Source organism: Bufo bufo, chromosome 2 (assembly GCF_905171765.1).
Source record: "Bufo bufo chromosome 2, aBufBuf1.1, whole genome shotgun sequence".
Lineage (NCBI taxonomy): Eukaryota > Metazoa > Chordata > Amphibia > Anura > Bufonidae > Bufo > Bufo bufo.
This window is the reverse complement of record NC_053390.1, coordinates 536,702,737-536,718,225: the sequence shown is the minus strand read 5'-3', so window position 1 is coordinate 536,718,225 and position 15,489 is coordinate 536,702,737. Positions and strand designations below refer to the sequence as shown.

General features: G+C 42.7%; 1 protein-coding gene across 2 annotated transcripts in view; it reads right to left on the bottom strand.

The window, feature by feature from the left end:
* The window catches only part of HPSE (heparanase), a 77,030-nt gene that overhangs the window by 24,958 nt on the left and 36,583 nt on the right, over window positions 1-15,489 (bottom strand). Inside the window, exons 5-7 of one of the 2 annotated variants that reach the window (XM_040418004.1) lie at window positions 11,310-11,481; window positions 6,983-7,030; window positions 5,300-5,393 (exon numbers count right to left, since the gene is read on the bottom strand). In XM_040418004.1, coding sequence (XP_040273938.1) covers window positions 5,300-5,393; window positions 6,983-7,030; window positions 11,310-11,481 — 314 coding nt within the window. The remainder of the gene's footprint in view (window positions 1-5,299; window positions 5,394-6,982; window positions 7,031-11,309; window positions 11,482-15,489) is intronic. The other variant, XM_040418005.1, reaches the window with a different exon arrangement.

Genomic DNA, 15,489 nt, shown 5'->3' with positions numbered 1-15,489 from the left:
ACTCATTCACTTCAATGGGGCCACAAAAGATGCAGACAGCACACGGAGTGCTGTCCGCATCTGTTGCTCCGTTCCGTGGCCCTGCAAAAACAATATAACATGTCCTATTCTTGTCCGTTTTGTGGACAAGAATAGGCATTTCTACAATGGGCCGCCCGTTCTGTAAATTGCGGAAGGCACACGGGCGGCTTCCGTTTGTTGTGGATCCGCGGTTTGCGGACCGCAAAAAACGGCAAGGTCGTGTGCATGAGGCCTTAAGGTTAGAATTGAGGTAGAAATTCCTATGTAATTTCAGAATGTCTCCCAGAGAACAGTGTAAGTTAATGATCTCTTTCCCTGAAGATTTTATGAATGGAGAAATGTGGACACAGGTGATCATAAACAAACCCTGTCTTTTTACCAAACAATGACCACGAGTGTTGTAGTGGGTGTTTGGAATGAATTAGGTTTAGTCAGAGATTTAGAAGGAGACTAGGTGTTTGACAAAAGATAAACTTCATGGTCTCTTTCAGGTCTCTTCAAGGTTCTGTCTGAAACCTTAGTTAAAGTTTATCCCTTCTTCAAATTAATAAGAAAATATACAGGAAATGGCTATAATTGCCAAGACTTTTATATGGAGCCTTAGTGCCGTAAGATCAATCCAAATAAGAAACGCACGCACGCGCAAAATTTATCACCAGGGGAAATAAAGGCTATCCGCTCACTTCAAACCAATAATGATATAGTGATTAGACCTGCGGACAAAGGGGGGGAATAGTTATTTTGGATGAGGGGTCCTACCATAGGGAATCTATCCGACTCCTGAGTGAGAAAAAAACTTATAGAAAATTGGATTTTGATCCAACTAATACCTACAAACACCAATTAAATCAATTAATGAAAAAGGGAAAATCGAAAGGTATACTAACTATGGAAGAAGCATCATATATGAACCATCAATGCCCCAAAATCGCCATATTTTATTATTTGCTGAAAATCCACAAACATTCAACTAACCCCCCTGGCCGCCCCATTATTTTGGGTATCGACAGTCTAACAGCCAACGTATCCAAATATGTCGATACCCTACTACAAAGTAACGTACAGAAACTCCCGGCCTATCTCAAGGATACAAAACATATTTTACAACTGTTGAGAAACATTAAGTGGAAGGACGGCTATATCCTGGGCACCCTAGACGTAACTTCGCTGTATACCGTTATAGAAAATTCTAAGGGGAGATCTGCGAGTGAATACTTCCTGGAAAAAGATGGAAAGATGCCTAAAGATCAGATCACCTTTATTGGGACTGTATCATGTTTATCCTCACCCATAATTATTTTAAATATATTCAGGATTTTTATCTGCAGACATGGGGTACAGCGATAGGGACCAGATTCGCACCAAGCTTCGCAAATTTATATATGGGTCGATGGGAGGAGTCCACCATCTTCCCCTATGGCGGGCTTGGTGCGGGTCTGGTCCTCTGGAAACGTTTCATTGACGATATTGTTTTTATCTGGAAGGATGGAGAAACGGAACTAAAAAAGTTTTTAAAGGATTTGAATAAAAATGAATTTCACCTACATTTTACGCCGCACTATAGTAAGGAACAAGTTAATTTTTGGGATCTAACAATATTTATTAATGAAGGAAGTATTCAGACAAAAACATACCATAAACCTACTGACTGCAATAGCTTTATCCCTCTGAACAGCTGCCACCTGCCCATCTGGCTGACAAACATTCCCCGGAGTCAATATATAAGGATACGCAGGAATTGTTCTGAGATCACTCATTTTGAAGAAGAGACTAGGGAGTTAAATAATAAATTGATGGAAAAGGGATATAATGGCAAAGATCTAGAAACAATTGTGGACCAGATTAGAGAAGTTGACCGTAATGCACTCTTGCAGAATGTCAGAGAGAAAAAACAAACTAGTGAGGAAACCGATCCAACTAATACGCTCATTAAAATCCCCATCATTTCTACATACAGTGATAGAGCATTTATCCTGAAAAAGATTGTTAAGAAGCATTGGGAAATGCTACGCCAAGACAGAATGATAGGGGAGAAAATTCCAACACATCCGATATTTGTATTCAAGGGGGCATCTAATCTAGCCAATATGATAGCACCCTCATGTAAATCATCCAGTCATTTGAAAAATACGAAAAATACTCAGATAGGACAGAGGGGTTTCTTTCCCTGAAATTTATGCAAGAATTGCAAAAAGATTAAACCTGGTCTAATCAAATATCCTATAATAGAGATAGGTGATATCCATCACACCTATAAAATCAACCAATATATTTCTTGCAACACCAGGGGAGTAGTATATTTCATCAAATGCCCTTGCCAGAAATTATATGTAGGTAGAACTAAACGGGAGCTTAAAATCAGAATGGGTGAACATCTAAATAACAAATAAAAAATATGATGGCCACCCCCTGTCCCGCCACTATACCCAATACCACGGGGGCACCTTTTCTGGCTACACATTCGGGGGCATCGAAAAGGTTAAACCTAATATGAGAGGCGGAGACTTCATCCAGCAGATGTCACGGTGCGAGAGCAAGTGGATCTTTAGACTAAACAGTCTAGCCCCAAGGTGCTTAAATCAAGAAATGGAACTATTTGCTTTCTAATAATAAAACACCCCTAAATGAAAAAAACATTCCTCTCATACACAAGGAAAATTAACCCTTGAACTATTGGAACACACCGCATATATCCTTCTAACATGCAGACTGAGAACAATAGTGTTGAAGTGGTTAGCAGTTACCATGGGAACCGGATGCCTATTTACTCCACAGGACTGACTATAGCAACCATCCCTGACGAAGAAGCCAGTAGGTTTCGAAACGCATAAGATTGGCTTTTTGGTCCTCGGAGGTATCTGTACGACAGGTGTGACGTCACACGCTACGCTCCCGGATTCCTTTACCATCACGCTCCTTCGTGCGCGCGCCAGCTGCCGGCCGGAGCGGCGCACGCCTTTTTTTGAAGTAGAGCAAGAAGAACTGCTACCCGCCTCGCACCGTAAGTGCTCTGAAGACTTTACTCGTACTACAAGCATTGCCGAACCTACATCCATCTGAACAGGTACTTATTATTCGATTGTGTCCCATGTCCTTTTTCCAGCGCTGACACCTTACTTTTATATATGGAGCCTTAGTGCCACCTAGTGTTAGGATAAAATTAAGGCTTAAATTGTGAAATCACTAGGGGATTAGTTATAAAGTGATGTCACTAAGTAAATGATTGAACCAGGCCAGTCCCATTTTAGATGGTATAAAAAGATGGTATGAGCTGACAGAGGAATGATCTTCTTGAATCAGCCTGGGATGATCATCTTGAAGAAAACATCTTCAAACATCTTGAGACCTGAAGACACTTTTCAGCCATTGGAGGCAGCCATCTTGGAACCATTGATAATGATTTCTGCTAGCTGACATTTTGGTATAGTATAACCTTACCTATATTTTATAGGATAATTAATTAATATAATATATATCTATATATATTCAATTAACCATACTTTGTATATAGTATCTGTTTTGGAATAAGATTGGGGTGTACCTGCAGCATCATCCTAAAACTTGATCCGATTCAGGGAGATTTATATGTACTGTTGGAAACACGGTATCATCTCCAAAGAACTGAATTCAGTTCTAGGCGGGTATGGTTAATTATATTGTGTATATATATACACATTCACCTAAAGAATTATTAGGAACACCATACTAATACGGTGTTGGACCCCCTTTTGCCTTCAGAACTGCCTTAATTCTACGTGGCATTGATTCAACAAGGTGCTGATAGCATTCTTTAGAAATGTTGGCCCATATTGATAGGATAGCATCTTGCAGTTGATGGAGATTTGAGGGATGCACATCCAGGGCACGAAGCTCCCGTTCCACCACATCCCAAAGATGCTCTATTGGGTTGAGATCTGGTGACTGTGGGGGCCATTTTAGTACAGTGAACTCATTGTCATGTTCAAGAAACCAATTTGAAATGATTTGAGCTTTGTGACATGGTGCATTATCCTGCTGGAAGTAGCCATCAGAGGATGGATACATGTTCTCATTCTGTTTACGCCAAATTCGGACTCAACAGAAATCGAGAATGTCTGAACAGAAATGAATGTCTCAACAGAAATCGAGACTCATCAGACCAGGCAACATTTTTCCAGTCTTCAACAGTCCAATTTTGGTGAGCTCGTGCAAATTGTAGCCTCTTTTTCCTATTTGTAGTGGAGATGAGTGGTACCCGGTGGGGTCTTCTGCTGTTGTAGCCCATCCTCCTCAAGGTTGTGCGTGTTGTGGCTTCACAAATGCTTTGCTGCATACCTCGGTTGTAACGAGTGGTTATATCAGTCAACGTTGCTCTTCTATCAGCTTGAATCAGTCGGCCCATTCTCCTCTGACCTCTAGCATCCACAAGGCATTTTTGCCCACAGGACTGCCGCATACTGGATGTTTTTCCCTTTTCACACCATTCTTTGTAAACCCTAGAAATGGTTGTGCGTGAAAATCCCAGTAACTGAGCAGATTGTGAAATACTCAGACCGGCCCGTCTGGCACCAACAACCATGCCACGCTCAAAATTGCTTAAATCACCTTTCTTTCCCATTCTGAAATTCAGTTTGGAGTTCAGGAGATTGTCTTGACCAGGACCACCCCCCTAAATGCATTGAAGCAACTGCCATGTGATTGGTTGACTAGATAATTGCATTAATGAGAAATAGAACAGGTGTTCCTAATAATTCTTTAGGTGAGTGTATATGTGTATCAATAAAAGAGGAAATCTGAAATAGACCAGATTTGGATTTAATCAGACATTTGTCGGCTGAGAGAAATCAGGTATCAAATTGATTTAAAATATAATTGAAGGGTATTGTCATAATAAGGCATAGTAGTAGATATATATATATATATATATATACACACACACACACACACACACACACACACACACACACTCTAGATTACTTTGACTTTCTTAAAAATTTGCATATCAATGATTGAATTCCATTTGTCCCCAATTTGTTTTTTTATATTAGTTTGCACTGTAATATTGTTATTTACTAAATATATATATATATTGATTAATCACTGCCTTCTTTTTGTCATCTAACTTAGCGCAGATCACGAGCTCTTTTTAGCTTGGTATTTATGATAATAGGTTAGAATCTCCTTTACAGATTCTAAATTTATTCACATAAATAATATAGACTGTTAATCGGAGACAGCATAAATATTCCGACAGCAGGTTCTTAAAGGGTTTGATAAACTGCAGACTTTATGCACATACCCTTAACATAGTCTTTATTTCTGAAGATAATGTGTCCAAAATGTTAGGGTTGACAAAGTCTTCCAAAGATGCAGTCCGCCCATCAACATAATAGCTGTGTCAAGTAACGAGAAGAAAACTAATTTTTTAATTGTACATAGATACCAATATTGAAACATTTCATACAACAGTATTTTGTATATGAAATTAACTTTATATTATAATAAAATGAAAGAAATGAAAAAAGATATGGGGGAGAAAAAGAGTGACAAAAAGGGAGAAAAAGAAATATTAAAATTACGATTACAATGGTTTTACAGTATTGCTTTATGCGAAATAAACTATTATATTAAAATGAAATAGAGAGAAAAATTGAGAGATGGGTGGTAGGAAGGAAGGAGCATAAAAGAAAATAGAAACAGAGGCAGAATTCTAAAGATGGCTTTTAAAATTAGTATCGTGTTCATGAGAAATTATATATTAAAGGGGTTTTCCAGGCTCCTGATATTTATACTAAGGGCTCATGCACACGACAGTATTTTGCGTTCAGTATACTGGACGTTTTTTGAGTTCAGAATGCGGAACATATATTGAACCATTCATTTCAATGGTTCAGCAAAAAATACTGAAGTGTCTCCGTGTGCATTCCATTTCAGTATTTCCGTACCGTTTAAAGACAGAACATGTCCTATTCTTGTCCGCAAATCACGGTGCTTGGCTCCATTCAAGTCAATGGGTCCGCAAAAAAACAGAACACATATGGAAATGCATCCGTATGTCTTCCGTATCCGTTCCGTTTTTGCTGAACCATCTATTGAAAATGTTATGCCCAGCCCAATTTTTTCTATGTAATTACTGTATACTGTATATGGCGAACGGAAAAACGGAAAGGAAACGGAAACACAACGGAAAGAAAAAAATGGAACAACGGATCCGTAAAAAACAGATCGCAAAACACTGAAAAAGCCATACTGTCGTGTGCACGAGCCCTTACAAATATGTTCCCCAAACAGAAACAAAAAACATACCCATCAAGGAATATCAAAGAGTATACACATTTTATTACGCAAAATCAAGAAAAGATATAAAACACATAAATCTGGGGTAATAATGTCAGAAATAGGTAACAGTGACCTTAAATGCTGTATAGAAACACAGACCTACAGCCCCGAAAAGAGTGTAATACATGCCTATATCCCATAACAATAATCATATAAGAAAGAGGGACATCCCATAATGAATAGAAGCTGGAATCATTAAACCAATGCACATATTAGCCCCCACTGGGCTCACCTATAGACATGATCAGGGGAAGAGAGCTATAGTATAGCCAGATAAATGCCTCGACGGGCATTTCGCTCTTGTAGTTTCGTCAGAATTCATATCCGATCAGTGACGGTCTGACACCACACACTCCCACCAATCAGCTGTTCCCTGCAGCTTAATTCCCATTCACTTTAATGTTATGCGAGCTAAAGTAACTCGGCAATGCAACTACACTTTCAACGTAGCTGTGCTTCCTGATCCATTCAAAGTGCTAGTTCCAGAGTCGGAGGGGATCCCGACTGTCAGACATTCACCGACCAGATATTAATGACCTCTCCTGAGGACAGGTCGTCAATGTCAGGAGCCTGGAAAACCCCTATAAAGCAGCTACCAAGGTTCCACTTTGATCATTCAAAACACACATAAATTAGCACTTACTGATGCCAAGTAACGGAATCGATTACTTTACCACCTGCATTTAAAAAGCTGCAAATATAATGAAAATGAGAAAAACATTGTCTAGAATAATTAAAACTAACATTATCGACACTGTTTATACTTTTCATAACATCTGATGTAAAGCACCGGGGCCTACTGATACCTAAATGTATGCTGCATTGTAAGGCCGGGTTCACACACTGCGGCTGCTGCATACAGCTGAATCCCTGCCCTTAGGTACAGTGGATGGGATGGGTTTAGACTGCATGCAGCTGTGGTGTGTTAAATCTAACCTTAACGGGATTGTACGGTTTGCCATATTGATGACCTATCGTCAGGATAGGCCATCAATATCAAATGGGCAGGGGTCCGACTCTTGACTGACTTGCATGGGAAGGAGAAGCTCCAATGTTGATGGTGCTTCTATGAATGCTGCAGTCTCTTCAAACAGCTGATCTGCAGGGGTTAATAAGGCATGAAGCCGAGTTCAGCTTAGTAATTTATGCGACTAAACAAAGTTACATGTGATAGAGGCGAGATGAAGTAAGTCTCACAATATTTGCTGAAATTTCAGAAAAACCTCAGTGGAGGCCATACATTTTACAGTAGGACGGAGCCGATATTGTAAACGATGTTTTCAAACGAATCAGGTTCGGATAGAGCAATCTAAAAACAATTGCTGTGTATAATCCGATTCTGAGGATTTAGAAGAAGTAGAGTAACACAAGATCTGACTACACACAGGTTTACAAAGGAGCTGGGTACATAAAATGTAGGTGATTTTAAATCACGATTATTTGCAAAGTTGCCTCTTTTTTTTTATTTCAAATGCATTGAAACAATTAAAAAAGGTAGGAAAAGAGCACATAACTTTTTATTGATCATCAAAATGCCCTAAGGCATACATGTATATCTTCTATGTCAGGATTCATATTATTATCCAAGTATTTAACATGTAACTTCAGAACATTAAAAAAAATATACTACTCATTCGGCTCTGTTCCTTGGCAATATAATGCAATATTTTCTTGTCTGGAGACAAGAGCGCAATGGGGGGACAGATCAAAGGATTATGAACATAAAGTCTGAGGATACAAGTATGATGGATAATGCAGTTTATGATTTGGCAGATTAGTTAAGTCCCATTTTCACTAGTGTTGGAGTCATGGCCGGACTGGGAACTTAAAGTGGCCCTGGAAAAAAAATTGGCCCCATTTTGTAGTTGGGTCCAAATTGATGGAAGGCAAGGCCAGCACTACCATTTTGTGGCACATTATACCACCCCAACAGAGCCAAATACCACAGTCCATCATAAAATACTGCCAGCAGCAGCACAAAATACATCCCCAAAAACTTCCACTGGCCGGCTGTGAGAAGGGCCCAGACGGCCCTTTGGGCATCGGCCCACCGGGAAATTTCCTTGTAAGGTGAATGGCCAATGTGCCCCTGGTTGGAGTTACTGGTTTGTAGAAATCTTGCTCAGAACTAATTGTAGTGTCCCACTCCTGTGTGTATGGTTCACTCCAAATTTTTGTGTAATATGATGTTATTTTACACTATTTCTTTGTCTATGCTGCTGAATCCATATTTCAGGCTGGTAACCTGCACTACATACTTTTTACCACTAGAGTCTCTAACACTCTACTTATATAGTGCAGACGCAGGAAGTGAGAGGGGAGTAGAAAATAGAAGTGGAGGAGTTAGGAGGCAGGAGAGGAGACAGCCCAGGGAAACTAACTGGTTTGAGTCCAAAGATCAGGACTATAGGATCCTACACTGTAGAGTACCCTTCCGGGGTATCAAGTGGATTATTACTATGAAGACCACAACCTTTTCAAATAATGAAAGTGTTTGCCTGCCATGAGGGAGATTGCCCTTGGGTTGTTGGATCATTGAACTAAAGACTATAGGCAAAGGAAAGTAACTGTCATTTATCAGACTCCAGACTCCTTTGCATCAGGTGGAGAGATTCTAAGCTTCCGGCAGCTCCACCATAATCAAGGACAGAAAGGCCATCTGTCAGAATACTCATTTACAGAGGATCTAAACCAATAGTGAAAGGTTGAGGGATCAGAGCAAGACCAGGAACCAAGCACAAGTAAGGACATCACCTTCACTCATGTGGGCTGGAGTTTAACCTATGTACTTCATCATAAGTAGCCTGCTAATTTAGATTTTGCAGCTTTACCGTTTTTGCCATCTGTATGAAAGACAAAGTGATGTTATTGGATGCCTTACTACATCTGACAAATAAAGTTCCTGCTTGGTTTGACTACTGTCTCTTTCTTCTGCTCCATCTCTACATTTGCACCCAACGGTGCTTGCGTCATGAACCAGGGGCCCAGCCGCCACAAGCACCCTAAACACCACCACCAAGGGCACCTCAACTTCCATCTGGCTGGTGTTCCCTGCAACCAAGAGTGCCCAAGAAGATTTTGTGCTATCTTCCCATCCACTGCACGCCGGCCCCAAGGGACAACTTAACCGTGAGTACTACTATCCTCGGCACCTTATCACTAGTACTCTCACGCAAATCACCCCTAGGGTGTCCGGTTGTTGCATAATTTCTTGTTTTGGCCACCACAAAGTCTCACAGCAGAGCATTTAATATGGTCAGTAAGGTGCCATATTAAAACCTCTGTGCCAGCCATTGTAGTACCCCAAACCAGGGGTTCCCAAATTGTTTATTGTTATGCATTGTATTTCACTGTTTCCTGTTGGTAGGTACAGGGTTAATCACCCTGTTCCTGCCTTCTCGGGAGGAGTGGGCTGGTCCTGCTTCCTGCCAAGAGAGGGGAGTTCCTGTGTAGCTACAGAATGAAGAGGATGCAGCCTTGCTTACTCCTACTCCCGTTACAAATTTCTCCAGAAAGAACCATTACTAAATTGCCTCAAGTCAAGCCTTGAGAGGATAAGAAACAGCAGAGTGACTTGCTACAATCAGCTTCTGCAGACATTGCTGTGAAGTGAAGCAAAACCAGCCAAAGACCTCCCAAAGTACCTCTAAGCCAGTATCAACCAAGTGCTGAATCACCAAATCACCACCAACCAACCTGCCTTAATATCCTTGCTGGTACCAGAATAGAATTGCACTAAAGTCTGCTACTACTGTTTGTATTCTCAAGTTCTACGTTGCATTTAGTAAAAGGACTTTGTTATGTTCAATTCTGGCCTCATTCTTCAGAACTACAACTTTCACTTCAACGGACGCAAGGGAGTGATGTCCTGTGGTAGGACACTGTGACACTCCCACAGGGGTTTGCTGCACCATCTGGATTGTTTGACTCCATCTGTCTCGCACGTTACTGTACCACATACCTGGGCTCTGCTTGAAAACCATTACCTATGTTAATGCTTAACCCCTGGTATTGCATCTGTGCTTGATTACCGCTTCGTTTAGTTGTTTTTTTTCCCTACTTGTCATGCATTTCCCATTAAAGGGTTTCTGTCATCAGAAAAATCGTTATGTATCTGGCTGACATTAGCGATGTGCTAATGTCATCAGAACATAACTGTATGATTTTTTAAACTCCCTGCCTGCCACCGTTCCCTCAAAATAAAGACTTTTATAATATGCTAATGAGCCTCTAGGTGCTAGTGCGGCGTTACTGCAGCACCTAAAGGCTTTGTCTTTTCACCCTTTGGCACGCCCATGTCCAGTTTATTGACGTCCTAGTTCTCCTCAGTGCCCCGTAAACCCCGCGCCTGCGCCGTCCCGCTTAGTATTTGGCGCAGGTGCAGTGAGTAAAGGACGCTCTCCTGATGCCGGCTTCACTCACTGCGTCTGCACAGAATACTTAACGGGACGTCACAGGCGCGGGATTTTACGGGCACTGAGGAGAACTAGGACGTCAATCAACTGGACATGGGTGTGCCAAAGGGTGAGAAGACTAGGTGCTGCAGCAACGCCCCAGTAGCACCTAGAGGCTCATTAGCATATTATAAAAGTCTTTATTTTGAGGGAACGGTGGCAGGCAGGGAGTTAAAAATCATACAGTTATGTTCTGCTGACATTAGCACATCGCTAATGTCAGCCAGATACATAACGATTTTTCTGATGACAGAAACCCTTTAAATCATGCTCTAGTACAGTATTTCTCATATATAGAACATCTGCCTACTTACTAATGCCCTAGCAACGATTATATTTTCTCTGCATTACTAAGGAAATCCTGACCCATTGAGGGAACTTGAGGGTTGGAGTTGTGAAATACTGCCCTAGTACATGTAAAACTATATCAATTTCCCTTGTGCTGTCACAATGGTGAAAATACCTCCTTTTCACTGTATACCACTATACAAAACGCCATAATAATTTACGTTTTACCTTTTCAGCATCTTTTGGGTTGATTTCTTAGGCTGCCCGATGTCTGGGCCAAAAAGACCAGAGGTTCTGTATCTGCTGTACTTGTTAAGAAGGTCATGTAAAGTAATAAAATCCTTGCCAAGCTGGGAGCCATCAACATACAGTCCAGACTTTTTCTTAAAACTGTTAGGTTCTGATCATAGATTAAAGGGAAGAACAATTAATACAATTCACACAAAATACAGTATAAGTAAAGGGGCTCTCTGGGACTAGAATATTAATGGCCTATCCTTAGGCTAGTCCCTGCAATTAACTGATTGAAGTGCCATGTTCATATTAAAGGGGTTCTCCAGGAATAAAAAAAATGAAAATACTTAAATATTATTTTATAATAAATATATTCACAAATACCTTTCATTACTTAGAATGGCTTGTTTTGTCTAGGGAGCAATCATTATGAAAAATAAAATGGCTGCCGTCCTATCAGTACACACAAAACCTGTCCCTAGTGTTGATCGCGAATATTCTCATCGCTAATTTTTATTGCGAATATTGGCACTTCGAGAATTCGCGAATATCTAGAATATAGTGCTATATCTTCATAATCGCGAATATTCTAGATTTTTTTTCCATCAGTACCCATAATCCCTCACTGCTTCTTGCTTGTTGGCCAATAAGAAGGCTACAATATCTTTGACTTTAGGAGTAGCGTTGATCGTGACCTTTCGTATCGCAAATTTTTATCGCAAATTTTCCGATTGCGATTTTTGCAATCAAAAGAATAATGACTAGAGATCACGAATTCGCGAATATATGACGAATTTTCTCCCAAATATTGGTCAAATATAGTGAATTCAAATATTTCCCCTGCCGCTCATCACTGCTAATCACACAGGAGGACAAGTTACTTCACCACAATGAGCCATAGTGTTGCCCAGGGGCGTCGTTAGGTCAAAACATTCGGGGCTTGAGCCCCGGATGTTTTGACCAGTGCCCCGAATGTATTGCTGGCACTGGCAGGGCCGGCCGGGGCTCTGAGTCTCCTGCGCTACACCGGCCCCGCCGCTCATGTGTAAATAATCCTAATCTGCCGCCTGCCCTGTGCCTGCAGAGTGCAGATTTAACTTAACTTGAAAAATCATCCGCAGATTCTGCAGCCGGCTGCTCATCTCACTAGATTCCACTGCAGCTCCGCCTCCGGTAACAGCAGGCAGTGCGGGCGGCGCTCGCTCACTGACGTCAGGCACCTGCTCCTCCCACTAGGTGGCGCAGGCGCGTGATGTCAGTGAGTGAGCGCTGCCCGCACTGCCTGGATCTGACTAGCTGTGACTCGACACTCTGATCTGAGTAAGACTAGGTCACTATGAGTTAAAGTTACTAGGATTATTATAGTTTAAAATAATGTACAGTTGTACACTCCTGTGAGTGGAGGGGAGGGGGATCTGTGGATGGCACTGTTATGGGGAGGGGGATCTGTGGTGGGTGGCACTGTTATGGGGAGGGCCGGGGGATCTGTGGATGGCATGGCACGGTTATGGGGAGGGCCGGGGGATCTGTGGTTGGCACTGTATGTTATGGGAGGGGGATCTGTGGATGGCACTGTTATGGGGAGGGGGATCTGTGGATGGCACTGTTATGGATGATCTGTGGGGTTGCCCAGACGGCTAGGCCCTTCACTGTAGTTATTAACCCCATTCAGCAGTCCCCCAGGGCCTATTCACTGAAGGGGGGACTGCTGAAAGGGGTTAACAACTACTGTGAAGGCCCCCCCCTTTTTCTGGCGGTGATGGGGGCGTGGCTTCATTGGATGGGGGCGTGGTTTCATGGGATGTGGGCGTGGTTTCATGTGGGCTCGTGCCCCAGATGTCTTCAGACCCTAGCAACGCCGCTGGTGTTGCCTCATCCTCCTCTCTGCTCTGCTTGGCAGGGGTTATGATCCTGAATACATGAATACAGGTGAATCTCTGTGGGAATGGAGATGATGAGGAGACATGAGAGGAGGGTGAGGTGTGGCTAATAAGCAGCAGCACTTGTATGTAGTCTCCATTACCACAGCCCCACATTACCACAGCCTGTCCTGTCCTGTCCGTCCTCTCTGTACTTCATGTCTCCTCATGAACTAAATTCCCCAGAGATTCAGCTATAGTTCTTATCATCTGTATTCAGGATCATAATCACTGACAAGCAGAGCAGAGAGGAGGATGAGGCAGCTCTTTACCCCAGTGTTGTAAAGGAACTTGTCCTCCTGTATGATCAGGACAGGTTTTCTGTGAACTAATGAGACAGTGGCCATTTTGTTTCCCCTGATGATTGCTCCCCAGACAAAACAAGCCATTATAACTAATGAAAGGTATTTGAGAATATATTTATAATAAATTAATATTTAAGTATTTTCATTTTTTTAATTCCCGGAGAACCCCTTTAACCACCTCCCGACCGCCTAACGCACGGATGCGTCCTGAAGGCGGTCGATTCATTCCTCCTGGACGCATCCGTGCGTCATCTCGCGAGACGCGAGATTTCGGTCAGAGCCGCATGCGCATCGCGGGCCGGCAAAAGTTCAAGGAGTATTTCGTCAGCAACCTGCCAGCCAATGATCGTCGCTGGCAGGTTGCTGATTTTTAAAAAATCGAATCACAAGCCATCTAACACCTTATATTTATAAATATAAGGTGTTAAATGGCTTTTCTGCTCCTCTGCTGGTCCTTTTGGTCGGTTGGTTCCAGCAGAGGAGCAGACATCACTGTGAGTACCCACCAAACACTACACTTAGCCCCAGATCACCCCCCATCACCCCAATTAACCCCTTGATCGCCCCCTGTCAATCACCTAGTGAAAGGGAAAAAAGTGATCAGTGTAAACTGTCACTTTTTTTTTTCACTGGTATTGACTGTTAGTTTTAGGATAGTTTAGGTCCCTTGGTTAGGTAGTTAGCGTCGGTTAGCGCCCAGCCCACCGCAGTCACTTATTCGCTGATTAGCGTATCGCTAATCAGCATTTGTACTTTTATAGTATCTGTAAGTGATCAAAACTGATCACAGTCAGATCTATAATTGTATTAGTGTCACCTTAGCTCGCCCTCCACCCAAAACGCAGTGTTTGCCCGATCAGGCCTGATCGGTCGCCCACACGTGCGTTCACCCACGCCCGCCCCACCACAGTGGCAACATTTTTTTATTTTTTTATCACTGCACAATCACTTTACAAGCGCTGCAGCAATAAAAAAATCAGTTTTGATATTTTTTATCAATCGCAGCGGCCTCCGGTACTTCGCTAGCCTCCCATTTGTAAGACAGGCTTGCTTTTTTTCTTGGGTAGTCTCAGGGAATACCCCTAAATTTAGTAGTCCAAATGTCAAACAGGGGGTATTCTTCTGAAGAGGCCTTCAGGATTCTGACCCAGTCGGATGAGGAATGGGAACCCTCATCTGACGAATCTAGCGGGTCAGAATATGAACCTGTAGAAAGCAGTGGCAGTCTGACCCAAAGTTCGGACGAGGAGGTTGAGGTCCCTGATAGCACCAGGCGTACCCGGCCCCGTGTTGCTAGACCACAGGTTGTGCAGGATCCGTTTCAAGGGCAGCAGAGTGGGGCTGGCGCTGTCGGATTACGTGGTGAGGCATACACCTGCAGCGCAACCCATCCTGGACCTAGTACCAGCACTGCCGCACAAAATGGTGAAGTGGAGAGCACCAGAAGGGCAGTTGAAGCTGGTACGGTTGCACGTGCAATAGTTACCCCGTCGCAGCCACCGCACAGACAGGCCCGTAGAGCCCTTAGAGTCCCTGAGGTGCTGGCAAACCCTGATTGGCAGTCCCCAACTTCAGACGCACCTATAGTTCCCCCTTTCACCGCCCAGGCTGGAGTTCGGGTTGAGACAGCTCAGATCGGTTCGGCACTGGGATTTTTTGAGCTGTTCTTGACTGCGGAGCTCTTGGACTTAGTTGTGGCAGAAACAAATCGGTATGCCACTCAATTTATAGCCGCCAACCCGGGAAGCTTTTATGCCCAGCCTTTCCGGTGGAAACCAGTCCAAGTTTACGAAATTAACATTTTTCTGGGCCTTCTCCTGAACATGGGTCTAACCAAAAAGCATGAATTGCGGTCATATTGGTCCACGAACCCGATTCATCACATGCCCATGTTCTCTGCTGCTATGTCCAGGACACGTTTTGAGACCATCCTGCGTTTCCTGCACTTTA